The sequence below is a fragment of the Excalfactoria chinensis genome, chromosome 1 (assembly GCF_039878825.1).
Source record: "Excalfactoria chinensis isolate bCotChi1 chromosome 1, bCotChi1.hap2, whole genome shotgun sequence".
Lineage (NCBI taxonomy): Eukaryota > Metazoa > Chordata > Aves > Galliformes > Phasianidae > Excalfactoria > Excalfactoria chinensis.
In genome coordinates this window covers 58,496,119-58,516,293 of record NC_092825.1, presented here as the reverse complement: position 1 = coordinate 58,516,293, position 20,175 = coordinate 58,496,119, and the positions used below count along the sequence as shown (strand labels likewise).

At 49.6% G+C, this 20,175-nt stretch overlaps 1 protein-coding gene across 1 annotated transcript; it reads left to right on the top strand.

Moving 5' to 3' along the window:
- The first annotated feature begins 1,088 nt into the window (after positions 1-1,088).
- ADA2 (adenosine deaminase 2) lies at positions 1,089-18,239 on the top strand. The gene is made up of 10 exons (XM_072339946.1): positions 1,089-1,243; positions 2,158-2,480; positions 4,753-4,978; positions 10,078-10,288; positions 11,407-11,534; positions 12,439-12,529; positions 12,868-12,976; positions 13,688-13,845; positions 14,672-14,874; positions 15,741-18,239. Exons 2-10 carry the CDS (start codon positions 2,171-2,173, stop codon positions 15,847-15,849), a joined length of 1,545 nt encoding a protein of 514 aa, XP_072196047.1. The 5' UTR covers positions 1,089-1,243; positions 2,158-2,170; the 3' UTR covers positions 15,850-18,239.
- The last annotated feature ends 1,936 nt before the right edge of the window (positions 18,240-20,175 follow it).

Here is a 20,175-nt window from a genome sequence, read left to right as displayed (position 1 = left end):
CTGCAGCTTGTGCTGCTGTACCACGGGGCTGTGGCCCCGCTGCAGGGCATCCCACTGTGCACCACACCCCGTCAGAAGGCAGATTCCTCTGTGTTCCACTGCTGCAGCTCCCTCTGCAATCTGTCTCCAGCACCTGCTTTCCCACAGCAAGACAGCTTTCCAGCCTTGCCTGCTTTGGTTTTATGGTCCCAAATCCAAGCTTTACTGCTCTCAGATAATTCGAGCAATCCCCTTCCTTCCTTTCTGTTGTTCCCTTAAGGTATTTATAGGCAGAACACTTGTCCCCACAGAGCTGTCCCTGTGCACTCCCTCTATCTCCAACATTGGGTTGCTTAAACCATCTGACTGCAGATGTCCTGCAGCATCTCTGGCCTCCCTGGTGACAGCACAGGGTGAGTGGGTAGGAAGAAGAAGAGCTGAAGTGGCCGCTGGGGGGGCTGCCCATCCCACAGCTCCATCTGCGGCAGCGATGCCAGCTGGTGAAATCACACGTGTTATTGGCCAGATCTGACTTTCTGTGCCTTGGAAGCGGTCTCTGTGATTGCTGCAGGTTGTTATCAATAGCTCTCAACTTACAAGGGCCTTTTATTCTTAATAAATAAATACATACGTAAAAATTAAAGTAGTTAAGATTTGGATTAAATTAAACCGAGCGGGCTTTGTTCTCCCCTGGAAGCTGTTTTATGTGACATGTGTTTTGAATAAGTTTAAAAGCTCAGTGCATCCTGACCGGAATAAGATGGTGAAACCCCAACGCTTGCTGCGATGTTTCAGAAACATCAGCACGTGCACCCCTCCGCTCGGCGGCATCCCAAACACGGCCCCGGCGCTGGGCTGCAGCCAGCCTGCTCTATGCAGCTGGCAGGGAGCAGGCAGAAGCATTCAGAGGCACCTTTACAAATCCCTTTATGGTTTTTTTTTCCCCTTCTCAGATAAAAAAAGCATTGTTAATTGCAGCGCTGGCATTAACTAACGCTCCGTGCTCTGCCTGCCTCCCGCCTGCGCCCCGCTTTCCGCTGACCTCCACCGTCGCCTCCTCCTCTTTATATATTCATGAAGCACAGGGACACAGCGGGTGGGGCACAGATAAATAAAGCTGAGTGAGCTGAAACGGCACACAGGAAGAGGAACTGTGCATGCGGTGGTTCTCCGGGACGCAGCCCGCTGCTCGTCTGGGCCCTGCCGGCTCGCTGGAGAGACTATAACCCCACTGCGGGGTGCGAGGAGAGGAGAGCTGCCCTGCGTGAGTCAGCCCAGGGATGAGGTGGTGCCTCTGGGGACGGTTCCTGCTCTGGTTCAGAGCCAGGCCCACGGTGTGGCTGCTTGTGGGGCTGAGGAACCCCAGCGGGAGCAGGGCTGGAGGAGACGTAGGGCCCCGTGTGTGTGTGGGGAGGTAACGCGGGACGCACACGGATCTGCTCTGAAATACTCAGCCGTCCCCCAGCCTGCTTTGGTGCGGAGGGATGGGTGCACAGGGTCACTGGCGCTTGGCGCTGACGGATTATGTTGCAGCTGAGCTTTTTTTGGGAAGGGCAGAGTTCTCCGAGTTCACATGCGCCTGTTGCTTGTGATCTCTTGCTGCTCCCGTGGGCTCCCTCCCACTCTCTTTCCTTAGACATTGCAAGGAAGGGCCACGTCTCTGGGGCTGCAGTGGGGTTTACACCTGTAAATTAACCCCTCTCATATGGGTGCAATGAGGCCTTCTCCCAGCTGCAGGGAGCTAGCATTCAGTCAGCTCTGTGATTTGGTGCACCCCGTGTGATCCCAGAAGTCCCTCGGGCACCTTGTCCTCAGCACCCCTTGTTCTGAGGGGTTCTGCGCAGTTTACCAGCAGCATCCCAAACTTACCTACACCCAGCTCCAGGTCTGGGCCTTCTCCACACCGCAGGTCTGTATGATGTGCTGCCTGATCCCAGGAGTAGCTTCTCCTCTCCACCCTGAACGCTGTCCTGCCACAAGCAAGCAGCATTGCAGGAAAACGTGTGAATGCAACTCCTGTGCTTAGGGGACATCCCTACCAGATGTTCCCGCAGCACTAAGCATCCAATTAACCCACTGCTCCTGTAGGATGGACCAGCAGTTTCGTGTCTCAATGGATTGCTGCTAAGATGTTGCCTCTGCCTTTTGCTAACACATTGACTTCTCCTTGTGCACCAGGTGGAACTCCAAGATGAAGCCTCCATCTGGGCAGGGCATAAGGCTGGCGTGCCTTCTTGGCTTGGCTTCCTTCTGCCTTCCCATCCCGCTCTGGGAGGACCGAGCCTCCTTCATGCAGGAGGAGAAAGCCAGAATGACAGGTGGCAATTTGGTGCTGAGCACCCAGGAGCAGCAGCTCAGCACGAAGCTCATCAACCTCAAGAAGAAGGAGGTCGCAGCAGCCTTGAACACAGGACAGTTCCCTCCAAGCATGCACTTCTTTCGGGCAAAAAGCCTCATCGAGCAGAGCGCGGTGTTCAGCATCCTGAAGCGCATGCCAAAAGGTAGGTTTGGGCTTAATGATTGCTCACTGTACTCATCCTCTTCTTGCCTTTTGCTCTCCGTGCCAGAGCTGGGAAAGAGCGTGGGATGCAGCAGAGCTTTGACTGCAGATGGGCTTCCCAGAGCTGGGAATAGTGTTGGCTGAGCAGTGGGAGGAGCCCTGCCTCTCAGCTGGGGGCAGGGGGAGAGGAAAAGGTGGCTAGATTGCATGAATGCTCATTTCCAGCAATTGTAGCATTCACCGTAACTTGCAATATGGCTCTTTCAGCCTTTCAGAGGGCAGAGGAAGTTAAGATGAAGACGGTCCTTTATCCACACATACACAATAGATTTGTTACCAGCCAAACATGCTCAGTACTCTGGGTGACACTGAAAAGGGGGAGAAGATATTGCAGAGGAATGGAAATCCAAACCACTGACGCTGGGCAGCAGCAAGCCCAATGTCTCCACTTCTCTGAGCTGCACACGGTTCAGTGGAGAGGTCAAAGAAATTGCTGGAGAAAGACCTTGACTCACATCTGGCTGCTTTCTCTTCCTGTATCTCTGGTTCAGTAAGGAAGCATTGAACACGGTGCCTTCTTTAACTAAAGACAAAAGACAGCTGCAGTGAAAGCTGCCTGTACCTCTGCAGCTGTGAACCACCATTCTAGAAGATCCCTTTTTAGCTGCAGCTTCCCATGGCCTTGCCCATGTGGCTGCCTGAAAACATGTTGGTGACTCACTTGGAAGGACTTGGCAGCCTGATTTGTTTTTCATTTGTCAGGCGGTGACACTGGTGCATGGATAAGAGCGGTCCGCTCACCACCCAGCATCTCCCTCCCACTGTCCTGTGTGGGATGAGGCTCCTTGGCTCGCAGCATCCTGAGCAGTTACCGTAAGAGGCTGTGACACTAGAGTTGCCTTCATCTCCTCATTGCTGAATTGAGTAGTAAGGAACACAAAAGTTGTCCTCTTTTTGCCTCAAGTGGAGTATCTTTGACACAGAGGAAGAAGCAAAACAAAAATCTAACACCTTTCAACCCATGACGCAGTAAAATAGGTTCGCAATCTTTGCACTAACTGTAGGTTTTAGGCTCAAAGTCACATCCTTGTAATTGCTTGAGCAGGACCTCAGCCTTGATCAGAACCCGTAGGAATTACTGTTGTTTCAAGCACTATTGCCATTTCTTTTGCCTTAACACAGGAAAAAGTGCAGCATTGTAGGTGGCAGGAGGATCTAGACAGCTGTGGCACGCATGTTCTGTTGCTCTGATGAGAGCAGTAGCTGCAGATACTCAGCATCTTAGCTTTCAGACCCTTTATAGCAAGGGATTATAGAGGCTATGTATATATTATAATCAGTTTAGTACAGCTTAGAGTCTTGACATTTCAGTTTGTCCAATGTCACATGCGTATTGGCCTTTGTTCCTGCTACTCATGTTCTCCCTTTACTCCTTAGGGCATCAAAGCTATTTAGACGATAACATCTCCCCTAGTCTAATAGAACATGTGTCTGTAAGACTTCAGCTTTACATTTTTTTTTTCCCTTTACAAAGAGGAAGTTTATTTCAAGCATAAGAAGTCTCTGCAAAAAGAGATGTCACCCAAATGAATGGATGGGCTGAGGAAGGTGAGCACGCAGAAGCCTCCTGTGCCAGGAAGGCTGACAGTTGCCAACATGCTGCACAGTAGCAGAGCATGCCAAAAGCCCATGGTGCTGGCCAGCAGCAGATGCACAATACAAGCAAGCAGTCATTTGATAAGGGAAGTGCATCCGATGGCAGTTCCTCACAGTGTCACGGTCTATGATTTTGATGCGTGCCAGAATTCCATAGAGATGAAGGAAGAGATGCAGACTAGATGCAAGGATTGAGGCTGGAAGTCACAAAGCTGAGATACAGCTGGCTTTCTCCAGGCCTGCCTCTTGTTTAGCACACCTTCTGAACTGCTGCCTACTGCAAGAGCACCTCTTACAGTCAGCAGGGCCCAAGCCAGCTCTCAGAGAAGCCAGCCTGAAATAACACTTTCTGTCACAGCAGGAAAGCTGAACTCCCTGTTGCTCCCCCTGCCCACTGCTGCCAGGGAGCTGTCAAGCTCTGCCTGCCCCATATCTCACGTGAGCATCCTTAGCACAGGGAGGAAAGGCAGCACTGTCTGTGCTGGGAGAGGTCAGCCACAACCATCTGGAAACATTTCCATACTCCCCCAGATGGGCAAACTCAAGCTTTCATGATGTTAAACCCTTCTTCTGCTCCCCAAACATCATCTCATTCGGCTTGCTTTCCCTCTCCCCAGGTGCTGTCCTACACCTGCACGACTATGCCATGCTGAGCGTGGACTGGCTGGTGTACAATGCTACCTATCTCCCTGACTGCTACATCTGCTTCACCCACACGGGCACTGTTCGCTTTCACTTTTCCAAGCCTCACCCTCCTCACCCAGTGCTGGCCCAGTGTTCCCAGTGGGTTTTGCTGGAGACTTACCGAAAACAGCTGCACAATGTGACTGAGTTTGATGACAGGTGAGCAAGAAGGAGGTGTGGATGCTTCATGCTGGCATTGCATGGCCAGCAGGATTGTTCTGGACCAGTTTCCCTATTTACTTGTTGCTCTAAAAGCAGGGGACTCTATTTCAAGCTGTGTGTACATAACAAGCAAACAGCAAAGAACATTAAGTAATGCAACAAGAAAGACACTGAGGCCCTGAAGTGTGTCCAAAGAAGGGCAATGAATCTGGTGAAGGGTCTAAAGCACAAGTCTTATGAGGAACAGCAGAAGGAAGAGGGATTGTTCAGTCTGGAGGAGGGTCGGGAGAAACCTTATAGCTCCCTAAAAGAAGGTTGTAGTGAGGTAGGTGTTTACCTCTTCTCCCAGGTAACAGCAAGAGGATGAGAGGTAACAACCTTAAGTTGCTTCAGAGGAGGTTCAGGTTGGATATTAGGAAACACTGATTCGCATAAAGAGGGGTGAGGCATTGGAACAAGCTGCCCAGGGAGGTGGTGGGATCACCATCCTTGGAGGTGTTCCAGCAGAGAACAGGGCTCCATGGGGAAGGACCTTACCTCACCCATTAAGGGAACCACGAGGAAGGCAGACAACTGAGAACCACAGCCTCAAGAGTGATCTCAGGCACTTCAGACATGCCACCTGCCTCTAGAAAAGTGGTTAGGTCTCAGCCAGGACACTGGTTGTGACAATGAGCCCTACACATAGGTTCTGTGCCTGACAGCACATCATCTGCTAGCAGGGCTCTTCTCGTCCAGGTCAGGTCTCCCATAGCCATCTGGGAGCTCACAGCCCAGCCTGCTCCTCCAGACATCACTCACCATTCTGCTCAAGGTCCCTCCCTGCTGTCAGCCTTTTATCAGGACCAGGTGTGAGCAGACTGCCCAGCAGCCACCTCACATTTAATGACTTACAGGTGGGTGCGAATGGCCTGGCTCACCCTCCAGACATGGCGTCAGGAAGACCAAGCCTGATGTGCCCATCCTGGGTCCATTCATCTTGTGACAAGGACCTGCTGAAAGGCCAAGGGAAGCAAATGGTTCTACATTGTGTTTGGGGGCTGGATTGCATGCACTAAATAATGCATGAAGGCAGACACTGAGCGATGAGGACAAAAAGAAACACTGAGTTGTGAGACAGTCAAGGAGCACTACTGTCTGCTGGGCTCCACAGTCTACTGGGTTCTGTGGAAAAACATAGTGTGTGGTATAATGTAATTAAAGACAGTATTATGGAGCAGGCACTTGAGGGGAAAGTAGATGAAGATGAAGGTGCTTTGGCTATTTCAGAACATTCACATAGACCTACCCCTGAGTTGCGTTTGGGTTAATCTGTATTTATGTAGTGTGACGTCCCTTCCTGGCAGAAGCTACTGGTCGTGGCATCCTGCACATGGATCTCCTACATCCTGGGTGCTGGACTCAAGTTGTTCTTTATTTCCTGCCTTTCTGTGCTCACTGCAAAACTGTGAAGGAGTCACTGCACATAGCTCGCAAGTGCAGGAACTACAGCCTCACTGAGGCACGTCCCCTCTTATTCTGATCTTATCCCTGGGTGCTAGTCTGAGGGTTAGGAATGTATTTGGCCGCCTGGAAATAGGTCTTTAGCCAGGAACTGGCCCCAGTCTGTTCTGCTTCTCAGTTCCTGGAAACCCTCCCAGCCTCTCGAACATGTGCATCCCAGGCTACCTCCCTTCCTGCGCTCCTCTTCGTCCTTGAGCACTGACAAGCTGAGGGAAAGCAGATGTCGGAGAGAGGAACGGATTGATAGTTGGGTGCTTTCAAGGAGCTATTGAGTGAACATAGCAATTGGGAAAGAGTTTTCTGACAGGATAGTGTGGATCAGCAAATGTGAAGGAACGGGGCGAATGTTTCCCAGAGCCTGCACTGCACCTCTCTTACCTTCCCGTATTCCTGGCTAGGAAGGCAAGAGGGTGGGAGGAAGCCATGTAACACTTCTTCTGCCCATATCCACATATACGTGTACATTTCTATGTGTATTGGCAGTCAGTCTTTCTGTTTGTTTGCCTCAAAAGAAGAAGGTTGTGTCATTCGTATCCAAAATGCAAGTCTTATGGGCCAAGACCCGAGAGTATCCTGTTACTGGTTAGCTTCCAAAATGATGCTGTTGGGAGAGTCAAGACACCACGGGTTAGGAGACAGAGAAAGGCAGGAAATTTTGCTTTGATATTTAAAAGAATCCTCACTTATTTACTTGTCAATCAATTAGGATACAGAAGAATGCCATTTTTTTCTTCCCCTCAAAAAGCAACACAATCACCACAATCTCTAAAGTGAGGGCTGACAATGGGCAAGCCCCCAGATATTTAAGGGAAGCGGCGCTGATATGCCAGATATTTGTGACCCCCCCCTGCCTGGAGGTGGGGGCCATGCCCCCCGGCACAGCTCCCTGTCGCAAGGATGAAGTCATCTGCAAGCAAGCTGACACGCAGCTCGAGCTGCGGGAGAATCCCCTGGGCACCAGCAGACCTCCATCACCTCCCCTCTGTGCCCTCCACTGCCTTATCTCAAGGAAAATAGGGCAGTAGACACACACAAAAAGTGTACACAAAACCCCACCAGAGAAACAAAGCACTCCACTCTCTGTACAAGTCTCCCCTTGGGGAGAAAAGAGGGGAAGAGAGAGAGACAGAAAGCGAATGAGCCACATGTGACAGATGTTAGCCACTCTATTTAATGCACCACTGGAAGACATTCAGATACTATGGCGAGGAGCGAGATATAATTACCCATGGAGGAGAGAAACAGGAGCAGGAAAAAGATGCTCTTTAAAAACAAGACAACATACCACTCGCTTCTGCGTTATACAGTTCAAGAAAGCAAAAGACTTAAAAAAATAGCAGGAAAAGAGAAAAGGAAAAACGTGGTCGAAAACGAATAATCCTGAGTTGATTGTTTTTGTTGTGCCCCTTTGGGCATACGCATGGCAATAGCATCGTTCACTGCCTATATGACATGACATGGGAGGCTATTTGTAGTCTGCACCTGATCACTGGCTGGCGTCCATTCTGGAAAACAAGCACAAGTGTCTTTATGAAGCTTTGCTTCATCTGCATGAGCTCCTCATGGCGAAAAATTATCAGCCCAAACCCTTAGGAGATTATCAGGTTATCAAGGCTGGGTCAGCACTGCACCATAAATCTTCAGCAGTTATAGGGATCAATAATCAGTCTCAAAGGAAAGGGGATTATAAAAAAAACGTGACTTGATTGATGTGCTTTTAGGAGCAGGGTGGTGTGAGGATTTATATCCTAAGAGCACAGGCTGGGTAAACAACCTTGAGTCCGTACAGCTCGAGTTTAAAACATGGCACGAGGTGGTGGGGAGCCACCCTTCAGCCAGGGCCAGGGTGATGACAGCAGGGAGCACCGCCACATCTGTTTTCCCAGAGGCTTGCCAAGGTGCCTGGCTCTTCCCATGCTGCATCTCCTCAAGCACACCCTCTCACTGGCAGCCAACAACGGGTGAGCTCCTTACAGGTGCCCCAGCTCTGTGGTGACACTCCAGCATCCTTCCCTGAGCTGCAACGGCATAGCATCACAGAGCATCACCCTTGGCAGAGCTTCTCTGCCAAGTCACATCGCTCACTGGACTTATCTAGGGATGTCAGCCTTGTGCAGTAGAGACACCACTCCAGTTCATAGGAGGGCTAAGCTGAAGGTGCTCTGAATTTTTTGACTGGCTGGCATTTCAAAGCTCATCCTCAACGCGATCCAAATATTTTTTTCTTATGTACAATTATATTTCTGAAATAGTTCCCAGCAAAGAAATTAGCTGAGCAAAGAAGAAATGAAGCGGCAGCTGCAGGAATAGGGCCCCGAGGGAGGGGAGTGGCAGCCAGCAGGCAGGTGCTGAGGAGTCGACTCCATTGTAAGGTTGGGATGGAGGGATGAAAAAGGATGTCCCATGTCTTAGTCTATGGGTCTGCTCCAAATCATGTCTGTGGGAGGGAGACTTCAAACACTAAACGTTATTAAAAAATACTAAGTGCTGTCAAGGGCTGCCAGGTCTGTTTCAGTGGAGAGGAGGAAAAGATTTCTGGTTCTCTAACATTTCCTCTCTGCCCATATAATCTGGCACATTCCGATCAAAAGAGGGTACCGGGGAAAGCTACATGTTAGAAGTCACAATGATGGTGGTCTTGGCATCTCCTGAAGACTGCCCGGTGAACAGATGGCCAGGTGTCAAAATACTTGACATGCATTTAAGATGCTTGGGAGGAATATCCGGTCTGCGGGACTAACATATTAGCCGACCTTGAGATTAAGAATACTCCTGGATATGAATGACCCCATCTCCAGGGATGGGACATCCACCACCTCTCTGGGCAACCTGCTCCAGTGCCTCACTGCCCTGACTGTAAAAAGCTTTTTCCTTATATGTAATCTAAATTTCCCCTCTTTTAGTTTGAAACGATTTCCCCTCGTCCTATTACAACAGACCCTGCTAAAGAGTCTGTCCCTTTCTTTCTTACAGCCCCCCTTTAGATACTGAAAGGCTGCTCTTACATCTCCTTGGAGCCTTCTCTTATCCATGCTGAACAGCCCCAGCTCTCTCAGCCTGTCCCCATAGGGGAGGTGTTCCATCATTTTTGTGGCCATCTGGATGCACTCCCACAGGTCCACATCTCTCCTGTACTGAGGACTCCACATCTGGATGCAGTACTCTGGACAAGGTCTCACCAGTGCAGAGAAGAGGGGCAGGATCACCTCCCTGACCTGCTTGCCTTGCTTCTTTTTGGATATTCCCTCTAAATGATGGGTACTTTGAACGTCGAGTGTTATCCAGCTTAACACGTAGTGCGTGACTTTTTATCCATCACAAGGTACAGATATCATATGTACCAGCCATTAGAGGGGTTAAAATAGCTGGAAAAAAAAGATCTGAATGTCTCCTAATTGTATCAGTTGCTAGACCTATATGCCTTGCAGTATTATCAGTCTTCAGGTTAGGAACTGGGCACCTGCTGCAGCAGGAGCTTCTTTGCTTCTTCCCTTGGTCCTCCTCTATGAACACATCCCTCTCTATGCAGGCTGAAAGCCAGCTGACTTCCCCTCTCTCCTGATTCTTCCTCTTCCCTTTCCCCTTTTCTGCAGCTTACTGAGAAACTTGACCCTGGTGACGGATGCCCCGGAGCTGGCCTACCCTTCCCAGGCTTTCATCTGGAAAAGGTTTGAAGAAATCTTTCTCATCGCTTCTGGACTTATCTGCTATGCACCTGTGTTCAAGGCCTATTTCTACCAGGGGCTGCTGGAGCTTTATGAGGATAATATACAGTACGTTGAGATAAGAGCTATCCTGCCCGCGGTATGTATTTTTTGGCCTCTCTAGTATTCCTTTAAGTTTTTATTTCTCCAAAACTTTTCTCAAGCCCTAGCTTGAATTTAGTCCTTGGATGTTTGCATACCTGGCCTTGTCAGGGTGCTGGAAGAGCTTTATCATATTCAAAGGTCTTTGCAGGAGATTTGCATGCTCGAGGGCCTGGAGACGAGAGACACTTTGTTCTTAATGGTTAAGGAAGATACAGACTGTGGCAACAGTACAAACTGTTTTGTACCATCTGACTGGAGCTGTGTCTGATCTTGCTGGTTGGGAAGATGCTCGGTCTGTGCCAGAATCACCTGTTCTGGAACACCTTCCCACCTGGAGCAGGGACTTATTCTGGAACAGCTGCATTATTTTAAGTGTACGGCTTATTTCAGAATGACTTATCTGAGCAGGATACTGTACCAACTGCAAAATGTAGTCTTCCACTGCAGACGACCTAAAATTCTCGCTAGGCGACGCTCCTTGCGTTGTTGCTAGTGCTGAAGTCTGCTGGTGCCAAGTCAGACTTCCTCCTGAGAGCCAGCCAGGCCATCCAGCAGACACCTTCCCACTGAGCTCACTGTGGCTGCAGCAGACCCCCAAGCTCAGTGGCTGTTTCCATTTCCCAGACACGTTTTCCACCCAGCTCTTTAAGCAGAGCACGAGGGGGAAAGCAAGGCAGCTGCATGCCTGGGGGCCCTCTACCATGCTGGGGCAATAGCACCCGCGCTGCAGGAGCTCGCCTTGCAACATAACCTGCCAGGAGCGATCACTGAAGTAAAGTAAATGAAAGCCAGAATTTAGTGTGAAACTGCAAACACTGCAGAAAAGCCCCCCAGCTGTGTTTGCAAGTTCAGCTGTGCAAAGCCTCAGCTTCCCATGAGTAGTGGCAGTGGAAATGTCGCTATGATATCTGCAGCCACCCGGGTGTTGGCAAGGAGATGGCAGGAGGTGTTGGGGCACCAGGCTTAGTGGTGGGCAGCACGAGGCAGCAGCAGAGAGCTGAGCATGGGGAAGCTCGGTTCTTGTAGCACATACTGGGGAGAAAGACTGCTCCTTGCTTGTTGTAATAAAACCTCTCCTCTAACTCCTGCTTGCCACGTGCTTCTGGCCCACAGGTGTATGAGCTCGACGGCACTAGGCACAACAAGTCCTGGTCGGTGGCAGCATACCAGGAGGTGAGCAGGCGGTTTGCACAGGAGCACCCCGATTTCCTTGGAGCAAAGGTCATCTTTGCGGCGCACAGGTAGAAAATGAGAGCTATCCAAGCAGGGCTTTCCAAGGGGTGGGCTGGAAATGCTGCCATTGCTTAGCAATGACACCTGTGGTTCACCTGGGGATGAGAGGATCGAGCTAGGGGAAGGCTTTCACGTGGTCGCGCTCACCATTCTCGTGGAGCTGAGCAGGGACAGCAGTGCCCAAGTATGGGCACAGGGCACAGTGGAGGACCTCAGAGGACCCTATGAGTGCTGTTCCCTGGCAGCCTACATATGCTGTGTTCGTGCTGCTGCTCACAGGCAGGCACAGGGCTGTTCTCCAAGTCACCCAGATGCTACAAAGTCACGTGAGGTCATCCTGAGCAAACACAACATACCTCTCAGTAGCACTTACTCACTCTATCTCAGCACAGTGCAGTTTCCAGTTCAGAGCAGCTTGCCTCTGGCCAGTGTGGGTATGGACAGGGCCACTCTGGAAAACACGTTTCAATGTGCAAGTCCAACAGGGCTGGGGGAAAGCTAAATTTAAAGCTACTGAAATGAAGCTGCTGTCCCAACTCCCAGTAAAATGGTAGAGAAGCAACAAAAAAACCCAAAAAAGACCAAAAAAAACCCTACCCTTTTTCTGTCCATGATGCAGTGTTCCTTTCTTGGCATAAAAGAAAAGCCAAGCATGCTTCACCTCAAGTGATGGAATTGTCTAGCCAGGCATTTCCTGGTCACTCCATTTTCCTTATTCCAGAGGTTTCCTTTCATAATAATCAATTTTCTGCCGCTGTTACTCTGGAGACCTGAAGCTGGTTGTCAGATTCAGGAGCAACTTTGCATTTTGGAAATAGCCCTGAGGGTCCCAGTTCATACTTCAGACAACTGCGAAGAAGACAGGCCTATGGATGTGAGCTTGCTCATTGCTTTCTCTCTTGTGCTTTTTAGGATGCTGAATGTTTCCCAGATTAAAGAAACCATCATCACTGCCATGGAACTTAGAGCCCACTTCCCAGATACCCTGGCAGGCTTCGACTTGGTAACTGAATTTCTTCTGTGGCTTTGAGTTAACCCTTAGAGGTGCAATGTAACTATAAGTATGGCATGTGTTATAGCAGAGCCAGATCCTCTGCCACTGTACTGAAATCAGTGTAAACAAGTAAAAAATCCTCTAGCTAAGGATACTGTTGGCATTAATTGACCCCCCCCCAAAAAAAAAAACCAAAAAAAAAACCCAAACCCTGAAAGAATCAGCCCCATAGCTCCCACTCAGAACACAGCATCGTACATGTTGGCACCACATGGTGTTTTCCAGCTGTAAGACCCACCATCTTCCAGGGCATGTTCAAAAACACTGTTTTTCTTTCTGCTCCCTAGGTTGGCAACGAGGATCAAGGTCATTCTTTATGGGAGTTTAAGGATGTCCTGACCATCCCATATTCCCTGGGGGTCAACCTGCCTTACTTCTTCCATGCTGGAGAGACAGGTAAGCATGAGGACTCAAGGCCTGTTGCTGTAGAAAGGCTGGCTGTATCAAGATGGTGTGTGTGTGTGCTGTGTTATCCCTATGCTTCTCCCTACACTAGCTTGTGGCTGTAGCATTCCTGCATGATGCCTCCACTACCTGTGTAGACTTTATGCTGGTCAGTATCTCTGTTCTGTGTGTAATGTGTAGTCACTCTGCAAGAGCTACCACTGCTGCTGGTCCCAGTACATCATTCAGTCAATATGGATTGTATTTATCCTAACTATGCATGACAACTGTGTCTGACTGCAGCATTACACTCATTAAACATTGACATCTACAGTGAAAATGTCTAAATCTCAACTGGTTACCCTGGGCTCCCTTCACATCCACACTTTTAAGGTGCACTGCATCTCATCCCAATGCACAGCCATTCCCTAGGAATCAGCACTTATCTCCCTTGACTGTGAGCAGAGACCAACATGATTAGCTTAGCTGTAAGAGAAATACTGTGAACATTCACTGCCAGGTGAGATGAGTGGCTCTCTTGATGCTGAGCAGTGCCATGGGCAGATCTGAATTCCCACTTCACTGAAAATGCAAAGTTGGAACTCAGAGCATGAGCAGCTCCCTCATCTTGCAGCCAAGACATGCATTAAGAAAACCATCTAGCAGTTTAAGAAGATGCATTTCCCTGTAGCACTGCAGTGAATTTTGCCTGTCTCTGTTCAGACTGGCAGGGCACCTCTGTAGACAATAATGTGCTGGATGCTCTGCTACTGAATACCAGCCGGATTGGCCATGGACTTGCCCTCACTAAACACCCAGTAGCCAAAAATTTGTCTCTGAAGAGGGATATTCCTATAGAAGTCTGTCCCATCTCCAACCAGGTATGTTGATAAAAGCATAGGTCTGGGGGTTGGGTCACTGGAATGGTATCTGCCTAAAGAGACATAATGGAAAATTCTTTTAAGCTAGGAGGGCTGGAAGGTGAGAAGCCAAGACAGCAACTGGAAGTCCTTTTGGTTTGGTAGAATTCATACCTGAGGGAACTCTTTTGCTACACATCATTATTTTTCACTCAGAGGGTGGTGGAGCACTATAGCAGGTTGCCCAAGGAGGTTGTGGATGCCCCATCCCTGGAGGCATTCAAGGCCAGGCTGGATGTGGCTCTGGGCAGCCTGGTCTGGTGGCTGGCGACTCTGCCCTTGGCAGTGGGGTTGAGACTAGATGGTCAATGTGCTCCTTCCCAACCCAGGCCATTCTATGATTCTGTGATTAGCATGATGCACATTGTCCTCTGGGCACAGAAGGATGGATGTTCAGAACAGAGAGATGCTGGGGTGGACCTTGAGGGAGAGGACCCTGACACCAGCTCCAGATGCCCCACACTAAATATCAGGGCAAAGGTGTAACCAAAACACTGCTTCCAAAATGCTCACATTTAAATTATAATAAATAAACAGATGTTATTCACACTGCTAGCCTTGATTTTAGGTAATTAATTTAAGAAACCAATCTCCTCATATGGTCAGTGGAGAAAAGTAGGCTCCTCCTGCAGCAATTTGGAGCACAACATCTAATATGCTTTGAATAGCCCTCAGGCTCCTCCCCAGTATCTGCCTGCTGACCTAAGCAGCTACATCGGGTACATGGTGTGATGGGTACAAACATGGCTACAGCCATAACCTGCCGTGGTGTTGTCTTCCCACCAAGGTGCTGCTGTTGGTGTCTGACTTACGGAGCCACCCCGCAGCCAATCTCATAGCTGAAGGACACCCTATTGTGGTCAGCCCTGATGATCCCTCTATCTTTGGGGCAAAAGGTGTCTCCTATGACTTCTACGAGGTGTTCATGGCCATTGGAGGGATGAATGCTGACTTGAGGACCTTGAAACAACTTGCGCTCAACTCCATAAAGTAAGTTCCTCACCTCTCTCACCTCACCATAGCAATGCTGAGGAACATCAGCCAGCTCTCAGAAAACCCACCTCATTTGGGTTTTGGTCACAATCTCCTCTGACACATAAACCAAGCTGCTGTTTATCCAAAGCCTCCTCTGCACGTCTCCTCCAGGAGAGGACACAGGGACCCCCTGTCTGTGCCTTTGAGTGCTTTTCTCTGTTTCAGTGTCTCATTTTTTTCTCTCTTTTTCCATCCTTTGCAAAGTTTCCTCCAGTGCCTGGTTCTGGGTAGGGGAGAAGTGGTGTGTCCTTGGACCATCTGCCTATTTCTGCTTGAATTTGACTTGTCCTGGTATTTGCCACGACCACTGGGGAAACACAGGAAAACAATTTACCAGCTTGCAGTTTGGCTGCATTCAACCACTTCTTCTGTTTACCCAGACAGCTATGAATGTCCCAAAATAGTTTGACTACGGTGCCCAGGGCCTTTCTCTGCATTCCTAGAATTTTGTCTGCTTGCCAAATCCCATGCCAGTCCCAAATCCCTGCATGGTCAGGAAGACAACAAACATTCCTATTTCCTACTGATCTGGATCAACTCCAAGGGGCATCTCAAAGCAGCAGCAAAGCTATCTGTTCTGTATGAGGTACTGGGTACTGCTAAGCGAGCCCTCAGCTTATGGAGGTTGAGCTGGTGTGTTCTCATGGTGCAGAATTCAGTAGCTGTTGAAATAGCTGGGACATAGTGTTACACTGAGCAGCAGAGGTATGTCCCCAAAGGGTTAATCTGTTGCTGCTTCCTGCCTTTTCATTGCGGTCACTGATCTTGGAATAGCTGCCTCCCCGACTTCTGTCTGATACAGGCTTTTCAACTCCTTGCAGATACAGTGCCATGCTACCAGAAGAGAAAGCCAAGGCCAGAGAGGTCTGGCAGAAAAAATGGGACCAATTTGTGGCTGATCTCACTGATAGTTCGTTGATGGAGCTTTAGAAGGGAGGAGACCCATCTTGGAAGGCATTTGGCAAGCCAGAGAAAGCCAGGCTTGTTGCTGGGAGGTAGCCTGCTTCTTCCACGTGACTTGAGCAGATGAAGGAACCCCTACGTCTCAGCCAGCCCTGGGCGATGTGGTTAAGCTGAGCTTAATGCTAGGAATGAGCTCTGTTATCCTGGGGAAGTCAAGGCCCAGAGGTAGAATGAAGCAGCGAGCCTCTGGAACAACACCAGCAGAGTATGCCACTCAAAACAGTCAAAACAATTAAAAGTCACCTATGACCAAATCCTGACATCCTTATTCAAGAAAAATATGCCTTCTAATTAGACTTAATGGGTCATTGCCAACATGAGGATCCCTGAATTTTGCCTTATCGTTACAAAATGCAGACCTCGTCCAGAAACAGCTAAGACAAACATCCAGCCATTTGGGCCACTGACCTTCAGGAGAGCAAGGACTGAAAATGACTCTTGTTATGTTTAACCCTGGGCCTGCTGCCAGAATAGCACTGCTGGGTGGAAGAACCAGTTGTAGGTTTGACATCTGCTATTTCAGGACCTACCACGGCTGGAAACAAGCAGATGGAACCATACAAATGTTCCCAGACCGTGTAAGCTTGGTTGCACGGAGATCAGAAGGACAAAAAGGGGTGCTTCATTAACCCGTGGTTGTTTTCTTTCCTCTTCCCTGCGGAATCCTTTCCTGTCTTATGGTCACAGGGAAGCTAAATACTTTTCACCTGGGAAAACCCACCCTGGCTTCTCAGATCCTGTTTGACTAACACTCATCCTGTCCTGCAGTGTGTTAACATAGGCTCTGAATTTATAAGAAGTACTTTTTGATATCAAGGGGTTCCACTACTGGCCTTTGTTGCCTTATTCAGCCCATTCACCTCGGGGAATGCTCATACAATCCATCTCCAGTTCGTTCACTTGGACCTTTGCAGTTGCCAGTATTTTCACTAAAGGCCATTACAACAGCTACACAGCAAACTGTGCCTAGACAAGTGGACTCCCTTAGTTAACAAGCTCAGAAACATCAGGGAAAATACTAGTTTCATGGAGAATAAAAAAATCTTCATTGGGATGCTAAATAAATCCTGCAAAACCCTTGAGTACACACAGCCCAGGAACAAGCCAGGATCAACCAGCATCTCTCTGGCATTAGCACAATCACCCTGGTTTACAGCAGCCAAGGGAGATCTTATAAACATTCCTTCTGAAAGGTGCCTCTTCCTCAGAGCCCAAGAGCTGAGTGGACTGTTGTTTCCTGATCTGACCAGCTTGAGCAAAATGGCTCCCTTTAAGCATCCTGCTAATTGTCCTCTGGTTGTTGTTTATTTCCACTAACCTTGGTTAAAACACCTTAGCAGGAGACAAATATACTCATTACAGAAGTGGATCAAGCTGTGCAGCCCACATATTCCTTGCACGCTCAATGTTAAATGGCCCACATTTCACATGCTGCAAGCTTCTGTCTAGTAATCCAATGAGGCAAAGCCAACAAAAACTCATTGCAGATTGAAGGCAGCTGGATTGCAGAAACCAGTGAGGCAAGCCACTGAAAGCAGAAGTAGAAGCCAGTCACTCACCACATGGAATGGGGTGGGGTCTGTGCTGGGCTCTAGTGGGCTTTTCCAACCAGCTGCCCTCAGCTCTGGCTCTACCCACATGACCCACACCTTCCTCTTGTCCCCCCACAGCCGATCTTTGCTGTTCAGCCTTCTGTGGGCCTCACTGCACATTTGTCCATGGGGTGAGCTTTATACTGGAAGGTAGCTACTGTAGAAGCACCTTTCCTCCTTTTCCTTCTCCATGGGTATGGCATGCAGAGCTCAGTCTGAAGTTGCCAATGTTGGCACTCGTTTCAGACCCTTAATAACTGCCGCCTGGGAAAATGTCTAATGTCTAGTCCTGCTGAGGAAAGCTGTTGCAAACAGGTAGGATGACTGCTCACCAGTGACCTAAAGCCAAGTTCATCTGAGTCCCCTCGACATTTCAGCTTTGCTGTATGGGAAGGGAGGAAGATGATGGTGTATTCTCCATGAGTTTCTTCCTCGAGGGCAAGCCTCATTGCTGGCCAAGTGAAGCTAATAGCAGATATCAGGAGGCACCACTGAGTGACACTGTTTAGGATTACAGCATAGAAATCACTGGGGAGTTCAGACTGTACAGGTCTGAGGTGAACTTCAGACAAAGCCCTCAGAAAGGTGAAACCTGACTGTACAGGCCTACGTTTAGACTTACGATCTCCTGCTGCTGAAGGTGTCCATCTGAGGGTTGGTCATGATGGACATAATCTGCCTGTCCCACCTCCCCTGTTACAGCTTTGTACCATCTCTGTGGTGGCCACAGCAGAGCAAGTAAAAGGAACTACTGTGAGTCATTTCACCTGCTTCTAGAATGATTTTAACAGAGGAAAACAAAGAAGGGTAAATACTCTGTGACCAGCCCATTTCTTTCAAAGTTGATTAAGTGCCTCCTGAAGCATCAGCTAACTATGTGGTACAGCCATGGCCTCTTTTCCCCAGTCTTAATAATGGAGGGCATGGGAAGAAAGGGCAAGACAGAGGTCCTGAGACATGGGTGGCACTGGGGTGAACAGGGCTGGAGGCAGCAATGAGAGTGGTAGGAGGCTGCACTGCACAAAGCTAGAGGTGATGGGGAAGAAAGAGCCCCCTTCCATGTTCATCTGGGCTCAGGAGCAAGGAAGGAGAGCAGAAAATCCTGAGCTTTTCCTGTACTGGTTACCTCAAGTGGTACTGGACACATCAAACCTTACATGTGTTTTCTCCCTCACCAGTTGCTCCCTGTGGTCTCTTCGGGTTTGATTTGTGTAAAGGGGAGGTGGATGGAGCTTTGTTCGCAGCACACCATCACGAATCCATGTCTGTTTTGTGGCATAGCAGCTCACATTGCCTTTAGAGCACTCCAGTAAATGAGGCGTTTACCTCCTAGTCATTCACGGACAGAAAACTGCTGATCCAGCACTACAAGTTGCTGTCAAAAATCACGCCGACAAAAACAGAGAAGTAAAACAGTTGGTTGAAAATAGAGGTAGGCCCAAGTGAGCCTGTGGGGCTGTATGCAAGCTTCCATCACCACAGTGGGACCACACAGAGGCCAGGTGCTATGCAAACCCTTCCGTCTGGCCATAGAGCACAGGGCTGCTCAGCCTGAAATAGGTTTTTCCGCTGCAAATCGCTGAATTATTCTCTTTCTAAGCAGCCGAAGGACATTTCCTTGGCCAGAAACTTGCAGCTCTAATTGGCTAAGTGCTTAATTCCTTTATTTAAAGGTTCTGCAGCAGTTGCAGTGATGGCAAGTGGATCGAGTATTTTCTGCCCGCTGAGGGACAGGCAGGTGAAGGGTCTGGCTCTCAATTCTCCTGGCCTGTCATTTTTATCAGGCCGTGTCCTCCCCCTAGGTCATTACGGGATAAGAAAGGCATTTTACTGTATTTTCTCAACCTCTCGGTTGTCCATCATTCCACCGGCAGTCTGCAGCAGGGAGGGAGAGGAGATAAAGCCGGGGGGAGGGCTGGCTCGGCCCACTGGGGCCTCTGCAGAAGAAAAGCGAGGGAAGGTGGGCTGCTTGCAAGGAGGGTGTTAGAAGGTCAGTAAGGGGGTGATGACAGGGCTGAGAGCCCGGGGAAAACAGAGCTGCAGGGTTTACACAGAAACCGAAGGAGGAGGCTGTGGGCAACCAACTGCTGTGCTTGTCTTGAAAGCAAAGGGGGCGGGGAAACATCGAAGAGGGGAAAAAGAGTCTCCCGTGGGCTGGCTGAGAGGGAATGGTGTGAGACCACCTCTGGGGCACTGGGGGTGTTAGGGATACAGCCGGCAACAGATGCGCCCCTAGAAGGAATCCTCAGGGCCATGCAGAGCCAGAGCTCCGGGTAGCAGCACCGACAAAAGCCTCATCTCCAAGGGAAAGTCAGGCCAGCATTTGGCACAGGGATGGGCAGACTGAGGCCTGCTGCAGCCGGCTGGGCAGGCGCTCGGCAGCCAAAGTGGGTACTGCAGGGTGTGGAGCTTGGCAGCCATGCTGCTCCAGGCCTGGCCCCGTGTGCCAGGCCCAGCTTATGCCTGACTGCTGGCAAACACCCTCGTGGGGCTTTAAAAATAAACACTTCAGCCCGCTGGGCTGTCTTCCTTGTAAAAATAAATACAGTGTTGCTGCCAGCCCTCAGAGCTGGGGCATACACGCTCTTTGGGGGCCTCTACAGCCATGCATGCTTGGCTGGGAACATGGCTAGCTCTCCACAGCCTGGCCATGAGGTGCCCACCCCACGTGGCCATGCTGACCCCAGCCCCCGTGCTGTGT

Bases quoted from the DNA above. Each gene is read 5' to 3' on its own strand.
- ADA2 (XM_072339946.1), top strand. From the start codon at position 2,171: ATGAAGCCTCCATCTGGGCAGGGCATAAGGCTGGCGTGCCTTCTTGGC. The intron at 4,979-10,077 runs GTGAGCAAGAAG...CCTTTTCTGCAG, and splicing joins GTGACTGAGTTTGATGACAG to CTTACTGAGAAACTTGACCC. The intron at 13,846-14,671 runs GTATGTTGATAA...CTTCCCACCAAG, and splicing joins TCTGTCCCATCTCCAACCAG to GTGCTGCTGTTGGTGTCTGA.